This window comes from Trichomycterus rosablanca, chromosome 10 (assembly GCF_030014385.1).
Source record: "Trichomycterus rosablanca isolate fTriRos1 chromosome 10, fTriRos1.hap1, whole genome shotgun sequence".
In the NCBI taxonomy this organism is placed as follows: domain Eukaryota; kingdom Metazoa; phylum Chordata; class Actinopteri; order Siluriformes; family Trichomycteridae; genus Trichomycterus; species Trichomycterus rosablanca.
In genome coordinates, this window is record NC_085997.1 from 10,072,623 (window position 1) to 10,088,748 (window position 16,126).

The 16,126-nt window shown below is 41.5% G+C and overlaps 1 protein-coding gene across 1 annotated transcript; it reads left to right on the top strand.

Annotated features, from left to right (window-relative positions):
- The first annotated feature begins 1,419 nt into the window (after positions 1-1,419).
- Positions 1,420-15,866, top strand: tmem101 (transmembrane protein 101). The gene is made up of 4 exons (XM_063003592.1): positions 1,420-1,550; positions 6,426-6,606; positions 7,713-7,859; positions 15,023-15,866. Exons 1-4 carry the CDS (start codon positions 1,420-1,422, stop codon positions 15,329-15,331), a joined length of 768 nt encoding a protein of 255 aa, XP_062859662.1. The 3' UTR covers positions 15,332-15,866.
- Positions 15,867-16,126: the final 260 nt, after the last annotated feature.

Sequence of the window (16,126 nt, forward strand, 5' to 3'; positions counted from 1 at the left end):
TTTGATCCTAGGTTGTTTTAGTACATTAAGCCATGTTAAGCTTTTTAGCTTCTCCTCTATGTTTTCACTGCCTGAGTCTCTTTTACCACATGTTAGGGTTCTGCTATCCTCTCTGACTCTGGATCTGGATCGTTGGTCTGTTGGCTCAGGTTAGCTCGTACTATATCTCTGAGACAATCAACAAAGGCAAAGAGTGTCGTTTAATGCTTCATTGAATGCCTAAATAGGTTGGGCACGCAGGCCCTTTTTATATTAGTGTGTACATGAGGATGTGCACTTAGATCTATACTAGGGTGCTTTGATGTGTCAATGATATATGATGGATTGGTTATAGTATCATGAGAACATAGATGAATATTGCTCATAACAGGATCCAGACACTTCCTATAATAGTGTCTGAGAACCAAGCAAGAATAAACAAAATACGGACTCCTCAAGTCTTGAACTTTTACACATGGCCTTACAAATTTTCATACATTCTCATACATTCCATAAGCTTATAATTTTCAGAAGGAACTGAAAATTTTCTTCTATAGGAAACCATTCTTGCAGAAGCAGCCTGCCCTTGAACCTGTGCTTGAAGCATGGTATAACTAATAGATTTATCAAAAGTCCTTAAGATCACACCACGAACACATGGGAAAATGCAACAACCACATAATGCAAAGGCCGCAATAATTTCTATACACGTAATTAATACAGATGGAATAATATTAGTCCAACCCCCAAAACTGCGCTCCAACCAGGAAATAATTAATTTGTCCTAAACATCTGCATTCTCACTCCTTTTTTTAGACAACGCCTCGAGTCTTCCCAGGGCCTGTGTAAAGGTACCATCTGGGGCTGTGTTATCCGGGATGACTGTGCAACACATTTCTCCGAACATGTAACACACTCCTCCCTTTTCTGCGAGTAACATATGAAGGGCAAGACGATTCTGATAGGCCATTTGACTAGTGGTACTAACTTGTTCACCGAGGGCCCTAAAAGCTCCCCTGGTATAATTAGCCAAACTAACTGTTTGTATATCAAACAGTTTGTTTTATTGGAGGTGCTTTGTAAAGGTCAGTGGCAAACTGGGTCAAAGTTCAATCAGGTGAACTTTGAGCGCCGTGGCAGGCGCTAAATTCACAACGTGGCAAATGTGCACTCAGGAAAGTGCAGCAACAAGCTAAGTATCACTGCCACACCTATAGTTTTTTGTTTACAAATAATTAAAAATCAAAAGCTAAAATCTCACATTCACAAAACAAGTATTCATGTATTTTCAAGTATTTCAAGTATTTTGTGAAAGCACTTTTGGACACTTCTACCTCCAGTATAGTGCATAAGCACACTAGATGGCAGCAGATTATTTCTGTGTGTAGGCCTTTCTATCGTCCCGAGTAGAAGCAGGAACCACTTCCGCCTATAGTAAACATGGCAGCTCCGAGCAGAAAGCAAATTCTAAGACTAATAACACAACTTGGAGCTTTAATTTTGACCCGGTTCGGTTTCTGGAACTGTTTTAGCATGCTGATGCTTTTCGCCGAGCGCGCCGATGTAAAGAGGTAAACCTGTTTAGTGTGAGAATTTATTTGTTTGTTTGAAAGAGAATGAGAGAGAGAGAGAGAGAGAGAGAGGATAGAAAATAGGAGTAAGGAGAGTGAGGAGAGAGAAAAAAAGAGAAATTGGAAAGAGAGAAAGTGTAAAGAGGAAGAGAAGACAGAGAGTTTGGCAAAGCTTTGGTGATTAACTGTTAAAACGTAAAATATAATAAAATGTGTGTTTCTATAAAATGGTTCTGGTAAAAATATCTGATAGTCTGGTGTTCCAGAGAATGCAATCTTCTTCAAAAGATCACTGCTGTATAAGTGATGTTACAGGCTCGGTCCTAAATGGCTTCCAAGTGAGCACACAGAACACTTAGTAGGGCACATATAACATTACTTGATTAGGACGGAGAACCTGATTAGGATGGAGTCAGGATCCACATAACATCAGGATGAAGTTACCTTCACCGAGCTTATTTTAAAAGCTTTCATTAGGTTTATTAGTTTACATTATTCAACTGTACATGAGTGGAGTGGAGTGAAGTTGGGGAATAAGGGTTATAAGTTGGGGACAGTGGAAGCCTAGTGGGTAGAGCTTTGGACTATCAACGGGAGGATTGATATGCAGCCACTTGAGCAAGGCCCTTAACCCTGTCTGCTCCAGGGGCGCTGTACGATGGCTGACCCTGCGCTCTGACCCCAACTTCCAAACAAGCTGGGATAAGAAAGAATTTGCATTGTACTGTACAACTGTATTTGTGTATACGGCAAATAAAGGATATCTATCTAAAAAAAAAAAAGTTACACCAAGGACGTAACCATTAACTGAACATTCCAAACCTACTATATGGGGGCATTCTAAAACATTGCTATTTTTTACATCTGAATATCCCTGTCCCTGCCTCTGAGAAGTACCCCAGAACATGATGCTGCCACCATGTAGGGATGGTAATAGCCAGGTGATAAGCAAGCAGTGCCTGTTTTTGTCAGTCATGGTGCTTGCTGTCTTGCCCCAAATGGTTCAGTTTTGTTGCTGGCATAAGAAACTCCAAGCTGGCTGTCATATGCATTTTACTCTACATTAGCCACTCATGCTGCAGACTAGTGATGGGTCGGTCGCGAACGATTCGGCTCTAAGAGCCGGCTCTTTAAAGTGAACGACGGGATCCGGCTCCTGATTGGTTCGTTTTTTTCCGGGTTTTTTTTCTGTTAAAGCCGCACGTGATTGGTCAAGATACGTGGTGGCGTTTGTGTGTTTACACTGAGCAGGAGGGGAGGGGTTACACACACACACACACACACACAGAGACAGCGTGCACACGAACAGGAGAGAGAGAGAGAGAGAGAGAGAGAGGGGAGAGAGAGAGAGAGAGAGAGAGAGAGAGAGAGAGAGAGAGAGCTTTACATAGCCAGACATTACACGCTGGAAAGGTGAGGAAAATGAGTGAGAGGAGACATAGTAAAGTTTGGACAGGAGGAGCCCCTTTTACAGAGAAGTTCAGACCCACTGAGCTGGTGGGAGACCAAGTGTTCAGTCTACCCACATCTTATACATGTGATGGCACATAGACTGTGTATCTGTCCACTCAGAGATAATCTATTTTAACAGGGCAGATCATAACAGAAAAGAGAAACAGGATCAACCCATCAAAGATGATCTCCTTGGTTTTTCTGAATGCTAATCTTCACTAAATACTTACAAATACTGTCACCTGGATGCTGATTTTTCTTTTCGTTTTGCACATTTTCATTTATATTTTGTTGAGTGATGCTTCGTTGATGTTGTGTTGTTTCACTCTAGATGCTTGTTTATGTTGTTTTGTTTATTAGGATTTTAACATCATGTTTTACACCTTGGTTACATTCATGACAGGAACATTCACCTCACTTGCATGTCTTTGGACTGTGGGAGGAAACCGGAGCACCCGGAGGAAACCCACACGGACACGGGAAAGACATGCAAACTCCTCACAGAAAGGACCCGGGCTCTTCACCTGGGGATCGAACCCACGACCTTCTTGCCGTGAGGCGACAGTGCTACCCACTTAGCCACCGTGCCGTCCCACTCTAGATGCAAATTTACAAATAATATGCACAATCAGATCTTTTTGTCTAATTGAGATGGGTCTTTGTTTTTGTATTTTATAATTTATTGTTGGAGCACTCCAACTGTTCCATGTTGAGTATATAAAAAAAGCCATTTAAATAATAAACATTTGATACAATGTTTTTTTACATTAGTAATTCATTTTACATGTAATTTGGTAATAAATTAATTTAAGCAACAAAAAAATCTAAGGAGCCACTTGGGATCCGAAAGAGCCGGCTCTTTTTAGTGAGCCGAGCCAAAAGAACCGGCTCTCTAAAAGGAGCCGAAATTCCCATCACTACTGCAGACATGGTGTCTTTTTAAGGGGTTTTTAGACTTGGAGCTCTATTTGAGTGACTGTTGGGTTCTTTCTTACCTCCCTTACCAAGGAATGTCTTGCCTGGGTACCCGATTTGTCCAAACGACCAATTTTAAGAATGTTCAAGTATGTGCCAAGCTTCTCCCATTTTAAAATTATTGAGAGAACTGTGGTCCTTGGTCATTAAAATCATTTCTGTATCACTGAATCATGAATTAATGGAGTTAAAGTGAAGCCTCTGTGCAGGCTACTGAAGTTGTTCTGCATCCAACGTTTCAAACCCTGTTTTTAATGGAACTTGCTTTGTGCAGAGGGGCACAGTCATCCTAAATTGTTGCCAAAATTTTTAAAGCCTTTAATAATTTTATTTTTTTAAGTTTTTATAATTTATTGTATACACCTGTTGCAAAGGGTGTTGCTGAAACATCCAAACTTAATATGCAGTAAACCATACTACATACTTTTTTGTGTGTTTTTATGTGTTTAGTCTGGTCAAATTTGCTGTTTTGTTTATTTTCTAGGTGAAAATATTAACACATTCTCAGGAAACAAAAATAATTTGTATTATCTACAAATTTAAGTGCAGGTTTAGTTCTAAACTGAACACAAGAGAAAATAAGAAAATTAAGTAAGCCATTAGTTTTCACATGGTGCTTTTCTTTTGCTTTAAACTTTATAGACCTGTGTGAAGTAACATGATTGAGTAACTTTTTAGTTTAGCCCAGTTACTAATTTAGATTTATTTTTTAAATATGTACCAATAATAAGTACATTTTGGTTGTGATTATTACATTTTTTATACTGTTTTCTTAAATACACTGCTCAAAAAAATGAAGGGAACACTAAGATAACACATCCTTGATCTCAATGAATTAAATATTCCAGTTGAAATATTCTTTATTCATCACATAGTGGAATGCGTTGAGAACAAAATAACATAAAAATGATCAATGTAAATCAAAATTATTATCCCATGGAGGTCTGGATTTGGAATCATACTCAAAATCAAAGTGGAAAATCAAATTACAGGCTGATCCAACTTCAGTGGAAATTCCTCAAGACAAGTTAAAATGAGGCTCAGTAGTGTGTGTGGCCTCCACGTGCCTGTATGACCTCCCTACCACGCTTGGGCATGCTCCTGATGAGGCGGGGGATGTTCTCCTGAGGGATTTCCTCCCAGACCTAGATTAAAGCATCAGTCAACTCCTGGACAGTCTGTGATGCAACATGGCGTTGGTGGATGGAACAAGACATGATGTCCCAGATGTGCTCGATTGGATTCAGGTCTGGGGAACGGGCAGGCCAGTCCATAGCATCAATGCCTTCATCATGCAGGAACTGCTGACACACTTCAGCCACATGAGGCCTAGCATTGTCATGCATCAGAAGGAACCCAGGGCCCACTGCACCAGCATATGGTCTCACAATGGGTCTGAGGATCTCATCCTGGTACCTAATGGCATTCAGGGTACCTCTGGCTAGCACATGGAGGGCTGTGCGGCCCTCCAAAGAAATGCCTCCCCACACCATTACTGACCCACTGCCAAACCGGTCATGCTGGAGGATGTTGCAGGCAGCAGAACGTTCTCCACGGCGTCTCCAGACTCTGTCACGTCTGTCACATGTGCTTACAGTGAACCTGCTCTCATCCGTGAAAAGCACAGGGCGCCAATGGCGAATCTGCCAATCTTGGTGTTTTCTGGCAAATGCCAATCGCCCTGCACAGTGTTGGGCTGTAAGCACAAGCCCCACTTGTGGACGTCGGGCCCTCATACCACTCTCATGGAGTCTGTTTCTGACAGTTTGAGCAGAAACATGGATATTAGTGGCCTGCTCCTGGCACTGCTCCTCCAGTTCCTCCTGGCACAAAGGAGGAGGTAGCGGTCCTGCTGCTGGGTTGTTGCCCTCCTACGGCCCCCTCCACGTCTCCTGGTGTACTGGCCTGTCTCCTGGTATCTGCTCCATGCTCTGGACACTCTGCTGACAGACACAGCAAACCTTCTTGCCACAGCTCGCATTGATGTTCCATCCTGGATGAGCTGCACTACCTGAGCAACTTCTGTGGGTTGTAGACACCGCCTCATGCTACCTCTAGGGGTGAGAGCACTGACAAAATGCAAAAGTGACCAAAACATCAGCCAGAAAGGAAGAGAAGAGAGAAATGGTCTGTGGTCACCACCTGCAGAACCACTCCTTTATAGGGGTTGTCTTGCTAATTGCCTCTCATTTCTACCTGTTGTCTGTTCCATTTGCACAACAGCAGGTGAAATTGATTCACAATCAGTGTTGCTTCCTAACTGGACAGGTTGATTTCACAGAAGTGTGATTGACTTGGAGTTACATTGTGTTGTTTAAGTGTTACCTTTATTTTTTTGAGCAGTGTATATGTAATTTGTCTAACTCTAGGTTTTTAGCCTGACTACGAATCAGTTTCAGTTTATTTTTTCAGTCTGTTTAATGTACTTGTATTAATTATATATTTCAGGAAGCCAGATATCCAGGTACCGTACTTGTATGTTGATATGGGAGTAGCAGTACTGTGTGCCAGTTTCATGTCCTTTGGAGTAAAAAGAAGATGGTTTGCTCTTTGTGCCGCCATTCAGTTGGCTTTCAGCACATATGCGTCCTATGTGGGTGGATACGTCCATTATGGAGAGTGGTTAAAGGTATGCAATAGAAGGATGGCAAATAGGACCTTACTGTGTGTACATATGCTTTGTTAGGGAGTTTTATATGCACCCCTTTTGTGCTTCATGATCCAGCTGGTTTCAGTTTGTACATTACAACAAGGCTAAGTCATTTTATTTCTGCTGCTAATTCAGTAGGGTATTTGAACTACGTTTTTTATATTGACTATATACACTGATCAGCCATAACATTAAAACCACCTCCTTGTTTCTACACTCACTGTCCATTTTATCAGCTCCACTTACCATATAGAAGCACTTTGTAGTTCTACAATCACTGACTGTAGTCCATCAGACACAGCAGCACTGCTGGAGTTTTTAAATACCGTGTCCACTCACTGTCCACTCTGTTAGACACTCATACCTAGTTGGTCCACCTTGTAGATGTAAAGTCAAATATAATTGCCCATCTATTGCTGCTGTTTGAGTTGGCCATCTTCTAGACCTTCATCAGTGGTCACAGGATGCTGCCCATCAGGCGTCGTTGGCTGGATATTTTTGGTTAGTGGACTATTCTCAATCCAGCAGGGACAGTGCGGTGTTTAAAAACTCCAGCAGCGCTGCTGTGTGTTATCCACTCATACCAGCACAACACACACCAACACACCACCATCATGTCAGTGTCACTGCAGTGCTGAGAATGACCCACCACCCAGATAATACCTTCTCTGTGGTGGTCCTGTGAGGGTCCTGACTATTGAAGAACAGGGTGAAAGTAGGCTAAAAAAAAGCATGCAGAGAAACAGATGGACTACAGTCAGTAATTGTAGAACTACAAAGTGCTTCTGTATGGTAAGTGGAGCTATAAAATTTGGTGGTTTAATGTTATGGCTGATCAGTGTATAAACATTGCAGCTGCTATGCCTCTTTCACTACTGCAATTTACACTGCAATCACCCTTCACTGCACTTGATAGCACTGTAGCATATTTTTATACTTCTAATATTCTAATATATCATCTTTAACTGTTAGATTTTTAAGCTGTCACTTTTTATTATGTTCTTGTTGTTAGTACAGTATACTGTCCTAGAAACTTCTGAATGCATCTTCTGACCTTTTCCAAATGTTCCTTGCATGTTTTTCAGGTGAGGATGTACTCAAGAGCCATGGCCATTATTGGAGCATTTTTGGTGCTGGCCAGTGGAGCAGGAGAAGTATACAGACAGAAACCTCGCACACGCTCTCTACAGTCCACTGGCCAAGTCTTTTTAGGAATCTACTTAATCTGTGTGGTGAGATTTTCCTTACATATAAAATCTTCATTTTGATTTTCAGTCTGATTCACACATTCTACTTCTGCATCAAGGGAGTGACGGCGCTCAGACTGCTACACATTTTCTTAAAAATTATAAAAATAAACCTACTTACTGATGCCGTTTTCTGACGTGATTGGGCAGTCATTTGAGGCAAAAACTCTTTATTTGTGCCAGAAAATTTGTGCCAGTTTAATACTTGGTAGGTTCCCCACGAGAGCGTAGTACTGCAGAAATACGACGGGCATGGGCCCTACAAGCTTGCAGAAATATTCTGCAGGCAATGAACACCACACTTCATGCAGAATGGTCCACAGTTCTGTTGTATTGCAAGGTGTAGGATTTATGTGTTCCACAGCACGTTGCATGGCATCCCAGATGACAGATGCCATATGTGAGAAAACTCAAATGAGTGTTCCTCTAACCATAATTTGTCGTCTCCAGACATGTGTGGCAGCGCATTGTCCTGTTGGAAGAGGCCAAACCCATCAGAATGAATGCAGGACATACACTATGTTGCCGAAAGTATTCACTCACCATTCCAAATCATTGAATTTAAGTGTTCCAATCACTCCCATGGCCACAGGTGTGTAGAACCAAGCACCTAGGCATGCAGACTGCTTCTACAAACATTTGTAAAAGAATAGGTCGCTCTCAGGAGCTCAGTGAATTCCAGCGTGGTACCGTAATAGGATGCCACCTGTGCAACAAGTCCAGTCGTGAAATTTCCTCGCTACTAAATATCCACAGTCAACTGTCAGTGGTATTATAACAAAGTGGAAGTGATTGGAAACGACAACAACTCAGCCATTAAGTGATAGGCCACATAAAATGACAGAGCGGGGTCAGCAGATGCTGAGGCGCATAGTGCGCAGAGGTCACCAACTTTCTGCAGAGTCAATCTCTACAGACCTCCAAACTTCATGTGGCCTTCAGATTAGCTCAAGAACAGTGCATAGAGAGCTTCATGGAATTGGTGTCCATGGCCGAGCAGCTGCATCCAAGCCTTACATCACCAAGCGCAATGCAAAGCGTCAGATGCAGTGGTGTAAAGCATGCCGCCACTGGACTCTAGAGCAGTGGAGACGTGTTCTCTGGAATGACGAATCATGCTTCTCCATCTGGCAATCCGATGGACGAGTCTGGGTTTGGCGGTTGCCAGGAGAACGGTACTTGTCTGACTGCATTGTGCCAAGTGTAAAGTTTGGTGGAAGGGGGATTATGGTGTGGGGTTGTTTTTCAGGAGTTGGGCTCGGCCCCTTAGTTTCAGTGAAAGGAACTCTTAATGCTTCAGAATACCAAGAGATTTTGGACAATTTCATAAAGACATGGATGAGCGAGTTTGGTGTGGAAGAACTTGACTGGCCTGCACAGAGTCCTGACCTCAACCCTATAGAACATCTTATGGGATAAATTAGAGTGGAGACTGCGCTTCTGGAAGAATGGACAAAAATTCACATTAACACACTCCTAAACCTTGTGGAAAAGCTTTCAAGACGAGTTGAAGCTGTTATAGCTGTGAAGGGCAGGCCGACATCATAATAAACCCTATGGATTAAGAATGGGATGTCATTGAAGTTCATATGTGTGTGAAGGCAGACAAGTGAATACTTTTGGCAATATACAGTGTATCACAAAAGTGAGTACACCCCTCACATTTCTGCAAATATTTCATTATATATTTTCATGGGACAACACTATAGACATGAAACTTGGATATAACTTAGAGTAGTCAGTGTACAGCTTGTATAGCAGTGTAGATTTACTGTCTTCTGAAAATAACTCAACACACAGCCATTAATGTCTATATAGCTGGCAACATAAGTGAGTACACCCCACAGTGAACATGTCCAAATTGTGCCCAAATGTGTCGTTGTCCCTCCCTGGTGTCATGTGTCAAGGTCCCAGGTGTAAATGGGGAGCAGGGCTGTTAAATTTGGTGTTTTGGGTACAATTCTCTCATACTGGCCACTGGATATTCAACATGGCACTTCATGGCAAAGAACTCTCTGAGGATGTGAGAAATAGAATTGTTGCTCTCCACAAAGATGGCCTGGGCTATAAGAAGATTGCTAACACCCTGAAACTGAGCTACAGCATGGTGGCCAAGGTCATACAGCGGTTTTCCAGGACAGGTTCCACTCGGAACAGGCTTCACCAGGGTCGACCAAAGAAGTTGAGTCCACGTGTTCGGCGTCATATCCAGAGGTTGGCTTTAAAAAATAGACACATGAGTGCTGCCAGCATTGCTGCAGAGGTTGAAGACGTGGGAGGTCAGCCTGTCAGTGCTCAGACCATACGCCGCACACTGCATCAACTCGGTCTGCATGGTCGTCATCCCAGAAGGAAGCTGACGCACAAGAAAGCCCGCAAACAGTTTGCTGAAGACAAGCACTCCAAGAACATGGATTACTGGAATGCCCTGTGGTCTGACGAGACCAAGATAAACTTGTTTGGCTCAGATGGTGTCCAGCATGTGTGGCGGCGCCCTGGTGAGAAGTACCAAGACAACTGTATCTTGCCTACAGTCAAGCATGGTGGTGGTAGCATCATGGTCTTGGGCTGCATGAGTGTTGCTGGCACTGGGGAGCTGCAGTTCATTGAGGGAAACAGGAATTCCAACATGTACTGTGACATTCTAAAACAGAGCATGATCCCCTCCCTTCGAAAACTGGGCCTCATGGCAGTTTTCCAACAGGATAACGACCCCAAACACAACCTCCAAGATGACAACTGCCTTGCTGAGGAAGCTGAAGGTAAAGGTGATGGACTAAACCCAATTGAGCACCTGTGGCGCATCCTCAAGTGGAAGGTGGAGGAGTTCAAGGTGTCTAACATCCACCAGCTCCGTGATGTCATCATGGAGGAGTGGAAGAGGATTCCAGTAGCAACCTGTGCAGCTCTGGTGAATTCCATGCCCAGGAGGGTTAAGGCAGTGCTGGATAATAATGGTGGTCACACAAAATATTGACACTTTGGGCACAATTTGGACATGTTCACTGTGGGGTGTACTCACTTATGTTGCCAGCCATTTAGACATTAATGGCTGTGTGTTGAGTTATTTTCAGAAGACAGTAAATCTACACTGCTATACAAGTTGTACACTGACTACTCTAAGTTATATCCAAGTTTTATTTCTATGGTGTTGTCCCATGAAAAGATATAATAAAATATTTGCAGAAATGTGAGGGGTGTACTCACTTTTGTGATACACTGTAGTGTACGTACCAGGGGTCCCATGGAATGCCAGCTTAACAAACGTACATAAGTGGTGTTGCTATGTATTTTGCATAGGCTGTACCAGTTTTTATGGCTCTTCAGTGTATATAAATAATAATAATAATCTGATTAAGTGTATGTTCTGCCAGTAATTTGAACATTTAGACTGCATACTTTGATTTTCTTAATAAGATTAAGGCTTTATTGGTATTATGAGAAATCTGATTATGGTTCCTAGATTTCTGGTTTATTCAGGTCATATACAGGTCCTTCTCAAAAAATTAGCATATTGTGATAAAGTTCATTATTTTCCATAATGTAATGATAAAAATTAAACTTTCATATATTTTAGATTCATTGCACACCAACTGAAATATTTCAGGTCTTTTATTGTTTTAATACTGATGATTTTGGCATACAGCTCATGAAAACCCAAAATTCCTATCTCAAAAAATTAGCATATCATGAAAAGGTTCTCTAAACGAGCTATTAACCTAATCATCTGAATCAACGAATTAACTCTAAACACCTGCAAAAGATTCCTGAGGCTTTTAAAAACTCCCAGCCTGGTTCATTACTCAAAACTGCAATCATGGGTAAGACTGCCGACCTGACTGCTGTCCAGAAGGCCATCATTGACACCCTCAAGCAAGAGGGTAAGACACAGAAAGAAATTTCTGAACGAATAGGCTGTTCCCAGAGTGCTGTATCAAGGCACCTCAGTGGGAAGTCTGTGGGAAGGAAAAAGTGTGGCAGAAAACGCTGCACAACGAGAAGAGGTGACCGGACCCTGAGGAAGATTGTGGAGAAGGGCCGATTCCAGACCTTGGGGGACCTGCGGAAGCAGTGGACTGAGTCTGGAGTAGAAACATCCAGAGCCACCGTGCACAGGCGTGTGCAGGAAATGGGCTACAGGTGCCGCATTCCCCAGGTCAAGCCACTTTTGAACCAGAAACAGCGGCAGAAGCGCCTGACCTGGGCTACAGAGAAGCAGCACTGGACTGTTGCTCAGTGGTCCAAAGTACTGTTTTCGGAAATCAAGGTGCCAGAGTCTGGAGGAAGACTGGGGAGAAGGAAATGCCAAAATGCCTGAAGTCCAGTGTCAAGTACCCACAGTCAGTGATGGTCTGCGGTGCCATGTCAGCTGCTGGTGTTGGTCCACTGTGTTTTATCAAGGGCAGGGTCAATGCAGCTAGCTATCAGGAGATTTTGGAGCACTTCATGCTTCCATCTGCTGAAAAGCTTTATGGAGATGAAGATTTCATTTTTCAGCACGACCTGGCACCTGCTCACAGTGCCAAAACCACTGGTGAATGGTTTACTGACCATGGTATTACTGTGCTCAATTGGCCTGCCAACTCTCCTGACCTGAACCCCATAGAGAATCTGTGGGATATTGTGAAGAGAAAGTTGAGAGACACAAGACCCAACACTCTGGATGAGCTTAAGGCCGCTATCGAAGCATCCTGGGCCTCCATAACACCTCAGCAGTGCCACAGGCTGATTGCCTCCATGCCACGCCGCATTGAAGCAGTCATTTCTGCAAAAGGATTCCCGACCAAGTATTGAGTGCATAACTGAACATAATTATTTGAAGGTTGACTTTTTTTGTATTAAAAACACTTTTCTTTTGTTGGTCGGATGAAATATGCTAATTTTTTGAGATAGGAATTTTGGGTTTTCATGAGCTGTATGCCAAAATCATCAGTATTAAAACAATAAAAGACCTGAAATATTTCAGTTGGTGTGCAATGAATCTAAAATATATGAAAGTTAAATTTTTATCATTACATTATGGAAAATAATGAACTTTATCACAATATGCTAATTTTTTGAGAAGGACCTGTATAAGGGAATGGACTTGCTGTGCAGTCTGTGTCTGCATTTGTGCTGCTGCAGATGTGATTTCTCTGGAATAGTAAACACTACAAAGGCCAAAGAAGTAAACACAGTCTATGAAGAAGTGGTTGACAGCTGAAAGATAAACATAAAGGTCTATTTTAGAGCCCATGCCAAAACTGAATTTTTTTTATAGGTATTGGAGCCATACATTATGTTTTAGATCTCTTCTACAAATAAAATTTGATTATTGCTAATATAAATATAAATATAGCAGAAGGGTATTTGCTTTTCATTAGAGACAGTTCGTGCATTATTTATTTGCTATTTGTAAGATGTATTTACAAAAATGTACAACCCCAAATCAGAAGTTGGGACAGTATGGAAAATGCATATAAAATAAAAATGCAGTGTTCCTTACATTTACTTTGACTTTTATTTGATTGCAGACAGTTTAAACCCAAGATATTTCATGTTTTATCTGCTTAACTTCATTTCATCTTTTAATATACCTCCATTCCTGCATTTCAGGCCTGCAACACATTCCAAAAAAAGTTGGGACGGGGGCAATTTAGGGCTAGCAATGAGGTGAAAAAAATAAATAATGATATGATTCCAAACAGGTGATGTCAACAGGTGATTGTAATCATGGTTTGGTATAAAAGCAGCATCCAGGAAAAGCTGAGTCTTTGATAAGCAAAGATGGACAAAGGATCTCCAGTTTGTTAACAAATGTGTAAGAAGATAAATAAAATGTTTACAAACAATGAACCTTAAAGAAAGATTGGAAGGGATTTGCATATTTCTCCCTCTACAGTGCATAATATTATTAAACGATTTAAGTAATCGGAAGGAATTTCAGTGTGTAAAGGCCAAGGGCACAAGCTTAACTGAACGCCTGTGATCTTTGATCCCTCAGACGGCACTGCATCAAGAGCCGCCACTGAACAATAGCTGATATAACCACATGGGCAAGGGATTACTTTAGCAAGTAAGTTACATGTACAAATTACACTTAAAACTTTACTGTGCAAAAAGAAGCCTTATGTCAACCTAATGTTGTCCAGAAGCGGCATCGACTTCTCTGGGCTCTGAGGCATCTAGGATGGACCATCACACAGTGGAAACGTGTATTGTGGTCAGATGAATCAGCATTCCAGGTCTTTTTTAGAAAAAATGGACGCCGTGTGCTCCAGACCAAAGATGAAAAGGACCCTCCAGATTGTTATCAGCAACAAGTCCAAAAGCCAGGGTCTGTCATGGTATGGGGCTGTGTCAGTTCCCTTGGCAAAGGTCATTTACACTTCTGTGATGGCAGCATTAGTGCAGAAAAGTACATTTGAGATCTTAGAGCAACATATGCTGCCTTCAAGATGTCATCTTTTCCAGGGACGTACGGGTACTGGTCTGGCCTGCCTGCCTGTGTGGAGAATTTTGAAATGAAAAATGCGACAACGACGACCCCGTACTGTTGCACATCTTAAGACGTGTTTGCAGGAAGAACGGGACAAAATAAAAGCTGAAACACTAAATCACTTGATATCCTCTGTGCCAAAATGTCTTTTAAGTGTGGTGAAAAGGAATGGCAACATTACAAAGTGGTAAATGCTTTACTGGCCCAACTTTTTTTTTTAGAATGTGTTGCAGGCCTGAAATGCAGGAATGGATGTTTAATAATAAATAAAATGAAGTTGAGCAGACAAAACATGAAATAACTCAGGTTCATTCTGTCTACAATGAAATAAAAGTCAAAGTAAATGGAAGAAACTCTGTTTTTTTATTATTTGCATTTTCCATGCTGTCCCAACTTTTTCTGATTTGGGGTTGTATTTTAGTTTAATGTACTTTGTTTCTTTGACTTTCTTTATGGCTGGTTTTGTTTCAGCTGATTTTGATTTTTTTTAATCATTAATTATTTTTATATTATTAATTCTTTATATTCGAATACATGTTAAACACAAGCACATTTTATATATGTGTTTTTCTAAACAAAAAAGGTCATTTTAAATTCCAGTTGCTAGATCCTGGTCAGTTTACATCCTGCACACCTAAATTTTGGTCTTTTCTTGTTTTTTCCCCCATAGATTTACTCCCTACAGCACAGTCAGGAGGACAGGCTGGCATACTTAGACCACATCTTTGGTGGCGAGATCACAATACAGCTTTTGGTTGTGCTCTTTGGTGTGCTGGCTCTCTCCTTTCTCTCAGGTTACTACGTGCGCTTAGCCTCTCAGATCTTGGCCGTGCTCCTCCCTCTAATCATCCTCTTTATCGACGGAAATGTTGGCTACTGGCATCGCACGCGGCATGTTGAGTTCTGGAACCAAATGAAGCTGATTGGGCACAACGTGGGCATCTTCGGGGCAGTACTTATCCTTGCAACAGATGGTTAAAATCAGGGAAATGAGAGTCTTATCCGAGTTACCAGTCAAAGACTATGTCCAAAATTGCATTTCATCATACTAAATTGTCAGAATACAATACAAGTGCAAGAAAATAGTACAATAACTCTACAGTAAGTACAAGAAGTAAAACAAAAGTGATTTTCATATATTCTGTAGTGTGGTACTATCTGACCGGTGTTCAGTTAAAAACAGGTGTACTGTTTAACATAAACATGGGTAAATGGACAATACAAATTATAAATGACTTAACTTTACCACTGGAAAAGTGAATTGTCCAGTATACCATAATTTACTACATTGATAAAATACATTAATTGACATTGAGTACCAAAAAAAATTTAAATCATTAAAATAATTAAGCATCTATATTTTTTCCAGTGCATTGGGGAGAAAAGTACATACACTTCATTTTAGAGTCTTGAGTTTTCCCAGTATCTATTTTTTTGTAAAACACATAGTAACATCAGTTGCAAATACACCGATCAGCCATAACATTATGACCACCTCCTTGTTTCTACACTCACTGTCCATTTTATCAGCTTCATTTACCATATAGAAGCACTTTGTAGTTCTAGAATTACTGACTGTACTTTTTTAGTCTGCTTTTCACCCTGTTCTTCAATGGTCAGGACCCCCACAGGATCACCACAGAGCAGGTATTATTTAGGTGGTGGATCATTCTCAGCTTTGCAGCGACACTGACATGGTGGTGGTGTGTTAGTGTGTGTTGTGCTGGTATGAGTGGATCAGACACAGCAGCCCTGCTGGAGTTTTTAAATACCG